The sequence below is a fragment of the Beauveria bassiana genome (assembly GCF_000280675.1).
Source record: "Beauveria bassiana ARSEF 2860 unplaced genomic scaffold BBA_S00124, whole genome shotgun sequence".
In the NCBI taxonomy this organism is placed as follows: domain Eukaryota; kingdom Fungi; phylum Ascomycota; class Sordariomycetes; order Hypocreales; family Cordycipitaceae; genus Beauveria; species Beauveria bassiana.
The window spans coordinates 1,758-11,761 of record NW_007930959.1 but is presented as its reverse complement, the minus strand read 5'-3'; the positions used below and the strand labels follow the sequence as shown (position 1 = coordinate 11,761).

Sequence of the window (10,004 nt, the reverse complement as noted above, 5' to 3'; positions counted from 1 at the left end):
CTAACAATGCCGAAGACACTGAGAACACCGAAGATGGCGGCAGTGGCCAGTGGATCAGCTTTCCTTTTGGGCCTAGCGGTTCAGATTTCGAATTCAGTGCGTCTGCATCACAATGCTTGGCAACCTTTGACAAGGGCTAAGAAAATACAACGGCAGCTACCGACCTGATAAAAGACTATCGCAGCCCTTCTAGGTACGCAATTGTTACCGTGTCACCTCATTCAGGCAGGGTAAGATGATACAGGCCTACCAAGAACCTGCCATAGACATGACGCCGGGACAATCGCCGTCTCTCCACCTTTGCAATGGTACCACGGCCGGGCCTGGCGCAGCAGTGTACTGATAGGAATCCTGGTGCACGTAAGGGAGGGAGGTTCACAGTGTAAGCCCGAAACTCCTAACTTAAAGCAACCACACCACGCGATACCATTGTAGCAGTCGTAGCCGCATGTGAGAGCGGGTGGGGGGAGGAAGGGGTGTGCTACGCGGGAATGATTTCGAACGGTGAGCGGCCCCAGGCACGGGCACGATGATCGAACGATTTGATCGAAGGTTGCCTCCTTTGATCTGATGTGGATGCAGCCACGCCACGGGCCGGCCATCTGGTTTGATCGCATACTACGCTGAAGATGTTTTACCTTTAGCAAGTGCGGATGTGCCTTGGCGGCCACCAGCAGATTGCCCGAGTCACAGCTCCTTTGCCGACCCCTGACCAACCTTGCGCCACCTTATTTGCGGCACGGGGACATCAAAGAAAGCATAAGAGTGCCAGTGTTGGCAACCAGAGAGGCGGCAATATAGTGGTATATAGCATGGATAGCCAATTAGTCCGTTGCATCTAGCTAAAGGCAAAGCTAGGCAGCAGCGAAAATCCTGCGTGGGCTACTGAGCGACCTATAAAGAGCGAGCTCTAGGGAACCAAGAGGTCGGGGGGCAAGGGTATTTCGAAGAAACAAGCTTACCACCGAATCTGTGGTTGGAGGTAACCTCGGCCATGCTCGGCCAACGGCACTAGTTAAACAGCCTCCTGCCGCCACTTGCTCGACTAGGCCCTCATAATGGCTCAAAAAGCCATAGAGGACGAAGAAGGACGCTTTTAGCGAAGCAAAAAGCTGGCATGCTGATTGTTCTTTTACAAACTGCTCAATACATTCATTCATTGTTTTATTACGCCCGGTGGCTTCCAGCCAATAGGGCTCACTAGCTTGCTCAATACAGTGAAGGGCGTTATTAGTGCCGCCCCCTGGGTACGTTAGTTAAAGTAGCCAGTGTGGTGGTCACCTGTGGACTTTGTACAGCGGGTGCCTCTGGTACCTGATCTAACCTCTCTAGCCCCGCCCCTGGCCTCGCTGTTTCACTTGTTACAAGCGCTGCACCAAAATTGGGCAGGAGTCTACCGGTTCAATCATATGCGTAGCATATGTAGCCACCATCATGTCTGTTTTTGTTGTCGCTTAGGTGTCAAGGAGCATCTTTTGTCGGTTTAGCTTAGTAGAATTTCTTTTGAATGAGCCAGAAGTGAACTTGTGTTTGTTTCTTTCGTTGCTATGATGCGTCTTGAAGACACTTAGTACATGGGAGTGGAACAGTGCTGCAAGAAGCGTTGAAAACCGCTGCGCCTAAAATAAATAACTTAAAGACATGGGGCGCTAATTTCGCCTTTCTGAAGAATAATCCTTAGGTCAGTTTCTACTCTTGATAAAACGTTCATCTGAATTTGACTCTTATGAGCTTCTTGAGCCATTACCATACACTGATGGTGGAGCAGCTGGTGGGGAGAAGCTATACTAGGGCAGAAGATTTGGTGGTATCCTCGATTCTTCGAAATACCCTTGCCCCCCTCACTCCCTGGTTCCCAAGAGCTTGCTCTTCTCAGGCTGCTTAGCAGGCAGCGGATTATCCTCTATGTTCGCCTACTAACTGCAGCGAATTTGTCAGCAGCTCTCCTGGTTGCCATTCCTCACATTACTTTGTGCTAGCCGCCCAGTGTGCTCTCTGATACCCCTGTGAAGTCCCCTGTCTCCCCTTTTTTTGGCCAGACACAGTTGACTTGTCTCACCGCAGCCTCCGTCAACCAGTGGAGCCAGGCACTGCAGCGTAGCGTCCTTGTTCATCGTTGATGCACATACCGAGACGGAAACCGCCATGAGACCGCAGGATTCCACGGTAGGTAGGTTTTTTACTCTCTTATCCTTTTCTCGATGTACCGTATTACAGTATACCTAGGCTTTTCAAGTCCATTTTCCCAAGACTTTGTCTTGCGGCGCGGACTGGGGGCCCAAAGATGACCTTGGTACATTTACCACAATGCGGAGAGCATGTCTTATCTGCGCCAACTGTGTGGGCAGGCAGATTGATGGCTTTTCCCTCTAATAAGAGGTCCATGCTGGCGTTGGAAGAAACAGCTGTGAGCCTTCAAACCTAGGTTCCGAATTCACAAATCCTTTCTGTATTAATGCACCCGATTCGTACTGTACAGTAATTATTTGACCCTGCAGTTGATTTACATGCCAAGTATTGCTGGTTGAGGTTAGTGTAGGGCTGGAGGCTGCGCCGCGATCGAGAGTGCCACCGTCCGTCCGCTGTTCCGATCCAACGGATCGCATCAGTCGGCGGTGGGCCACAGTCGAGACCCCAAGACCCTCCCCCTTCAGCGGCTGGTTTGTGGTGGGCCACGATTGATCCCAGACTTTGATGCCTGGCCTCCACCGGCTGACGTGAGGGGCTGCGCTGAGCCATGTCGGCTCTCGAAATGCCACACGGTGTCTGGCACCAGGAACATCGATCAGCGATCGGCTACCGGCTCCCAGTAGTGACGTTGGCAGCTCTTACAAAGAACATGGCACGGACCAATGCTGTGGGCTGTGACGATGGCCTCCACCAGCCGCCGCAAAACCTGGTGAGACCGAAGATACCTCACTATGCGCGCAGCTTTCATAGGTCCTTAAATCAGCTTGAAATGCGAGCCTGCAACTGCGTCAAATGACCGGAACTAAGCGTATCACTGCGTCTATTAAAAAACAGAGAACGAGCTTGCCATGCAGTATCCACAATAAAAGGGTCATTACACAGACTCACTCATCCATATAATAGTTTCGAATCCGCTACATCCTAATAAAATCTTCTCGCGGATTACTGTGAAAAACGGCCGTCCATGGATTTCGGAAAGGAAAACATATAATAGAATAGCTGAAATACGTCACGTATACTATACAGTACCCAAAGCTTTATCGTTTTTCAGCAATTTGCATGTTCTAGACTAACATCCCGAAAATCCCCTGGCGTCCTCCTCAGTACAGGGGGATAGACCTTGTCCTTCAAGCCATTCAGTTTCGAATTATGGCATAACTCGTTTACTCCACTTACTAGGTCCATTGGAGGGATCGGAAATGCTGCTTCATCCGTAGAGCGATACTCATAGTGCTTATTCTTCCACCGAACGAGTACGTAGACGTCGGCGCTGTACCGGCGGCTGAGTTGGTCGCACCTTCGGAGCGTGCGAAGTATAGCTCTCATCAGGTTGTCCCGTGTCCTATCACGACTCTTGGGTAGAGTAGTTGTATTCATCGTATAATCTTAAGCAAGAAGACAGAGCGGTCTGAAGCTTGTGTTGTGCCCAGGGAATGGTGGTATTTTAAATGCCTTTGAATGTCGCATTGGACAGGAGTAACGCCATAACTTGATGGAAAGTCGACCATAACCCGCGTAAATCGCAGATTCACCCAAGATTTACGGACAAGAAAACTTTCGCAGGCTTTTTTGGACGTCCAGAGAAGCCGTCCACCCGAGCAGCCAATGCTCACAGGCTACAGTGCGTAACAGTCTTAATCGTTGACGGAAGTTGAACTTTGTATGCTCCGGTTCAGGCTGTTCTGTTCTCGACGACCAAGTAGAAGTATTTTGTGAATGTAAGGTGTTTGAAGCCATTTCCAGTTGCCGTTCTGCCCGTGGTATCGCGACCGTTTTTGGAGCACTGTATACTGGCACGGACCATCTACAAGTCCCTGCTACTGGGTCATAAATGGCAACTTTCTCAGAACCCAAGAAACACCCTAGCGATATATCGACATGTCAAGTCTACCGTAAAAACCGTTATGGGTGTCGCTAGTGCTTCTAGTTACTTTTAGCAGCAGCCAAAATACACCCTACTAAAATCATTATGTTAGAAACCCGCGACACCCATAACGGTTTGACGGTATCACCTGGTTATGCCGAAGCTGTGATACAATACCCACTGGCCTGTTCCCGCTTTGTTGAGCCGTTCATGGAGCTGATCCTGACGGGACCCAGCTTCACCCGTTACTCTGGCCTGGGGGGCGTGGATGTAGTTAGTGGAGTCGAGCAGTCCATTGGTAGCTCTGACATTACTTCTTGACGAGTGACAGGGGCTAAAAAGTTCAGACGGTGGCAGCTCACCCGCGCCTACCCCACTCGCCTCATTTGGAATTTTTTTGCAGCGAAATGGGAGGAGGCTGGACATGAACTGGAGCGTATGCACCGGTGACCGGGACAGAAACAATTGATTAAAAACTCTTTTGCAATCGGCCTGGGTCACAGAATATCCTGCAGAACCTGCATCGTATCCCGCCTCATTTTTTGCAGTTGTTTGCGCTTGGTGTCATCGTCGGCGGGCTTGTCCATCAGTGCGTTTTCAGCACGCGCATTTCATTCTTGGTTTTGTAGGCGCAACCAGAACATCAAGGCTAAAACAGCAAACAGGCTACAGCTCCATGGTTGTGGTGACACACCCTGTCCTCGCGCCCTGCAAAAAAGCATTCAGCCCATTGCAGAGCCGAAAATTCCAATCTATCTGTATGTCTTTATAATACCGTGTTAATACATATGTCATGATTTCTTTTCTCATGACCTGGATGACGGTGTCTACCGAGAAGGAGCAGAGCGACAGAGCTACAGAAAGAGAGCTACAGAAAGAGGAACAGCCGGGGACAATGGAAGTGGGTGTCGCCAGCTATCCCTTTTTCTGCGTCTTGGTATGGCCTGGGTCTGGACCGCAGGCTGTGTAACTCTTACGTGACTGTAACTAGTGGTACCAATTGTACCATTACGACTGGCGGTGCTGTGCCGGAAGACGGTTTATGGTTGTGCCGACAAAACCAACAAAATCTTAGCGAGTTTTTGCTGTACCCCCCCCCCCCGGCCAGCGCCGCCGTTCTAAAGCCACGAAATTGAGCTGTAAGCCCTCTAAATGAAAGTATGGACGAGTTGAAGACTTTGTAGAAGTCTGCTTTCTTCAACCTCTTGATGAGATTCTCGATGCTTATTACGTTCCTAGTCATCTTGATGGCTGAATCGTGGAGAGGTCGCATCTACCCATCTACAATGCATGTACCATGTCACTATTACCGAATTTCTGGCATTTGACAGACCCTCAAAACTTTTCTGGTATGGATCCGCAAAACTGCTGCCGGCTTGGCCTTCCGACGATTATGCCGAGTTGCCAGCTAAGCGCATCGGCGCAAGATGCAAAGCGATGCAATGGCAAGTCATGGCGACAGCTCATATCAAATGCAGCAGCTAGGTGATTAGGTAGTCGTTCTTCGCCTGAGTGGATCCGAGTGCGTTTTTGAACTGCCTTCCGCCTGCGCACTCGATCTTCACCAACTTGCATGTGCGAAGCGGTTCCGATACAGCCCTGGGGAATTTCCTCGGGGCGAACAAGAAACTATACGGTCCATGGGTTTCAACCAGACGAAGCTCTACCCAGAGACTCCGCATCGAGTGAGCGGCCACCCAGTGACTGCAAGCACATTACGTAATTTAATCGACGTGCCACCGTCCAAGCCATGTCGAGCAGATATTTGCGACTGTCGACGACGGTGGAGGCTAGTAGTGGGCATAATCAGTAAGGGGGTTATGAGGCCTAAAACTTTCGAACGCTGAATGAGCGCTTGTGGAAGAGCCAAACGTGACCGACCGATACACAGTCAACTTTCTACTCAGTACATCGCTAGATTGGTTTGGAAGCTGCTTTTGGAGGGCAAGTCAGAGAGTTGACCGGGATGGCGGCCGCGATATTGAGCTGCCCTGCATCTCAGCACTCCCACCCATCCGGCACTTCAGCGTCGCTTTTGCCCACCCGCAGCGGCATAGCAACCGTTAACTGTGAAACTGAAGCCAAAAGTCACCGCCAGCCATCAACTTGTTGTGTCGTAGATATACCTACGCCGGTATGCACTTACATTGAGAATTCAGACGGTGGCAGCGAAGAAAACATCAGACAAACAGCCTTTTGTGTGCTACTGGCCGTTGCCACAGCTAGCAAAACCATGTAAATATCGAACCCGTACTTTTTTCGACTGGAATCCCTTCTTCCCTACATTACTGCGGCTATGTACGACATCACGCTCTTGTACTCCGTGGCCTGTGGTGCCTTGCTTTGCCTACTGGCTCTGCGTCTTCCGATTTGCCGTTTCACACAGGCTTATTGTCCGTTCGCGCTGAAATCTGTGCTCCTACCTTTCAATACAATGAGAAAAGCAGCGTCTGACTACTTGGTCTACCCAACTGTGGTACGCGGCGGCAAATTTCTTGATCGTTGGAGTCGTAGCGATGCTTTTTTACTTTTAGCGTATGTAGGGGTCACTATTTCTTGCATTGTAGCTCCCCACCCCAGCATGGATCAGGCTACTCTTCGCTCTGGCACTCTCTCCGTCGTCAACTTTATCTTCTGCTTCGCAGGCCCATACCTTGGTTTACTCGCGGATATCCTTGGTTTGTCGCTCCGATCCTGCCGACGCCTTCACGCTTCAGCGGGGGCTATCGCAGTGGCTCTTGCGGTCTTCCATGCCGCGGCAGCTGGCACAGCAAAGGGAAGGCTGGACCTGCACACACCAAAAGATGTGTTTGCCTTGGTGGTATGTTGCTTTGCACAAGTATGGCCAATTCTAACAATAAAGATTGGCAGTCCATTCTATGTCTGTGCGCGCAGGTGATACCTTTGGCACTGCGAAGCGTCTCGTACGAAGCCGCCCTGCGCATCCACCAGATACTTTCGTTCGCCTTCGTGTACGGTCTTTGGCGGCATGCCTCATCCGCCGATCTGTTTCCGCGCTTGTACCTGTACATTGGCGGAGCTCTATTCTCAGCAACCTCTATCTTCTGGCTCGCCAGCATCTCGTATCGGAATAGGTCAGGGCTCTCTACGGCACGAATAGCATACGACAATGGCGCAATCAAAGTAAGCCTGCAGTTGTCTAGGCCGCTGAAGGTGAAAGCTGGACAGTACATAAGCCTTTGGCTTCCGTGGGCCAGTCCGGGGTCGGCCGTACAGACACATCCTTTCACTGTGATATCTTGGTCTGAAAAGCCGCAGAAGCATCTCGACCTGTTTATCGAGCCTCGCGGCGGCTTCACCAAAAATCTGTTCGCTCTATCGAACCACGGCCCGACCACACGCAGGGCAATGCTCAGCGGTCCGCATGGAAAGCAGCTACCAGTACATTCATATGAAAATGTTGTTATGCTGGCCACTGGATTTGGCATTGCCGCGCACTTGCCGTATCTGCGGAAGCTGATTCACAATCAAAACGGTCGCGCGACTTCAACGCGCAGGATTCATCTAGTATGGCAGATAGAGAGGAGAGGTGAGAAATTGTAAGATGGATGTGAAATGCGCGTGCTGACCTTTCCGAGACGTCGGCATCGCCGCTCAGAAATTGTTGAACGAGGCGCTCGACGAAGACAAGCTTGATGGAGAATATGTACGTCGACCATGCAGCCAGTGACTGCCATACTTACCTGTCTACGTAGAATCTCCGCATCTCAATCTACATCAAATCAGAGCATATAAATGAAGTTAAATTCGGCGACAGAGCCACGGCTTATTCCGGTGAAATACCTCTTGCGGACATTGTCTCGTCGGAGCTTCGAGAACGACGACCTGAGAGCAGGACAGTTATCTCAGGTGTGTTGTCTTGCTGCTTAGTGGCAAAGCTAATCATCTTAGCAGTGTCTGCGAAGGTTGCCATGCGCGATGCGTTGAACGATCTGTTGTGGCAGAATCGGCGCAGTAATATAGACATCATGTACCCCGCCTATCAGCCATGACGCATTAATGCGCGACGCGAGCATTTCTGCTAAAGGACACCAACGCTGAGCAGACTGACTTTTTAGTTATGGACTTTGAATTTAAATGGCATTGTGGACACCATGTTATCAGCCATGGAGCGTCTTTGCGTAACATCTTGATATAAATTTGGGCAGTGTCGCCTTGTTCAATTTACTATGCGTATTTGTTTTCTGTTTGTCAATGCTAGGCGTTCTGCAGTGACCGTTCTATTCTTTTGCGGGGAATCTATATCCGCTGCCAATCCACGTGCTTGTCAAAGTGACTAGTCCTGCGAGCCTTGTCTTGTGCCAGGGCAGTTCTTTCAATAAAGGCTCCTGTCATGGTCAGCGCCGTAATGGGTCTTTGCACGACATCAGGGCGACTTACTTGTGCGATTGAGGCTATCTTAGAAGTTCTCTGCGTCGCAGAAAGAAACTCGACGGTCAGCGGGAACCGTCCGGGATCATCCAGCCCGACATTGCCAGATTCGTTCGCCTGCCCATGTGCAAGGTACATAATGATTTCCCCGACAGCCTTCGCATGCGGGCACGCTGCTGTTGAGCTTCGAATGTGTTCTTGGCCCCCTGGCCAGCAGTCAGCGGGGAATGGGTTGCAGTCTATAGGCGTATATACATAGCTTGACGTTGCCGAGGGTATCGATTAAGATATTAGAACAAGTGAGTTGCGCATGTTCTAGGGATTTCTGCTCGAGATATAATAGTCCCTCGACAATCTGCGGCGCTTTAGACGGCGACACTGATATGCGTTTGAACACAGCTCACCTGTCCCAATATTGATGCCAGTCGCAGGTCATTCAGAAGAGGATTACCTGCAACTTCGCACAATGCCATAGGCATGAACTCGAAGGAAACGAGGTATCCATCATCTATGGCAAAAAAGAGGTGAGCGTTGACAAAGCGGTTGTGCTGGATCCCCCGTATCGCCTGCACATGGCTTTCTGCCTTTGTGCCCGTAAAAGTCTTGAGGATCACCACAGAATTGCTTTCAACGTCTGGGTCCTTTTTTTCTGCTACAGTAAAGTAGTCGCTGTCTCCGAGTTGAAGGTCAAATAGTTTCTCGTAGGTCTGCCATGACGATTTGGGCGTCCGGGGTGGTGCCGCTATCAAACCGGCGTCACTTTTTGTGGACTGCTGATGAACTCCAATGGGCATGAATGCATCTTGATTCTTCTTTTTAGACCGCTTCGGTGGGAAGCGGTTATCAAGCGACCCGCTGTTGGGCCCCTCGATTCGACGATCTGTTTCCGGGGTAGCTCGCGCAAGAGCATCTTGCAGGTCAATGTGCGTGGAAGGTCTTTTGCCGCGACGCTCACTCATATTCGCCATGTATCGTATATGCTAATGGCAAATATCTGTACGATCAAATGATATCTCAGATTAAATAGAGTGCATGAATGACAGCCGACAAGGAAAAGCCGTCAGATTGTGCTCTTATGGGATAGCCGCAGTTGAGTGGCAGTTTCTGGCCGATTCTCCAGCTGGCGTCCGTTACATAAAGTCAGTTTCCCTCGCCCCTACTAATACTTCTATGTCTACTCTTTCTGGATTGTACGCGCACTATACTTTTACACAGCATGTCTAGGAGTGGATTTCAAGCGGTGTCTCGCCGCATAAGTGCGGAGAAAACTGTTAAGTACGTTGGAAGAGCGGCGGTGAGTATCCAGAACCTCGAGTTTCCTAACTCTAAAAACTTGAATGAGGAAAACGTCGAAAGATTGGCTAGGCTATTTAGTAGCCAAGGTAGTTTCAGTCCAGGAGATGCGCCGAATCGCATACCGGCCGTCATCGACGAGGCAGCCCTACAGACAGCGCTGACGGCGTCTGGTCTAACCCGGGACTCGCTTCTTTGTAGCGGTAACACGCACCCAAGATTGGTGTTCCAGCAAGGGTTTCGCCTGGAGTGTCTGCGTGGAGGT

The 10,004-nt window shown here is 50.4% G+C and overlaps 2 protein-coding genes across 2 annotated transcripts; one reads left to right on the top strand and one right to left on the bottom strand.

The window, feature by feature from the left end:
- Window positions 1–6,635: 6,635 nt before the first annotated feature.
- Window positions 6,636–8,067, top strand: BBA_10308 (metalloreductase, putative; the record flags this gene model as incomplete). The annotated part of the gene is made up of 6 exons (XM_008605405.1): window positions 6,636–6,875; window positions 6,926–7,198; window positions 7,328–7,604; window positions 7,654–7,721; window positions 7,771–7,924; window positions 7,970–8,067. 6 exons carry the CDS (start codon window positions 6,636–6,638, stop codon window positions 8,065–8,067), a joined length of 1,110 nt encoding a protein of 369 aa, XP_008603627.1.
- Window positions 8,068–8,314: 247 nt separating this feature from the next.
- BBA_10307 (uncharacterized protein) lies at window positions 8,315–9,414 on the bottom strand (the record flags this gene model as incomplete). The annotated part of the gene is made up of 2 exons (XM_008605404.1): window positions 8,315–8,685; window positions 8,898–9,414. 2 exons carry the CDS (start codon window positions 9,412–9,414, stop codon window positions 8,315–8,317), a joined length of 888 nt encoding a protein of 295 aa, XP_008603626.1.
- Window positions 9,415–10,004: the final 590 nt, after the last annotated feature.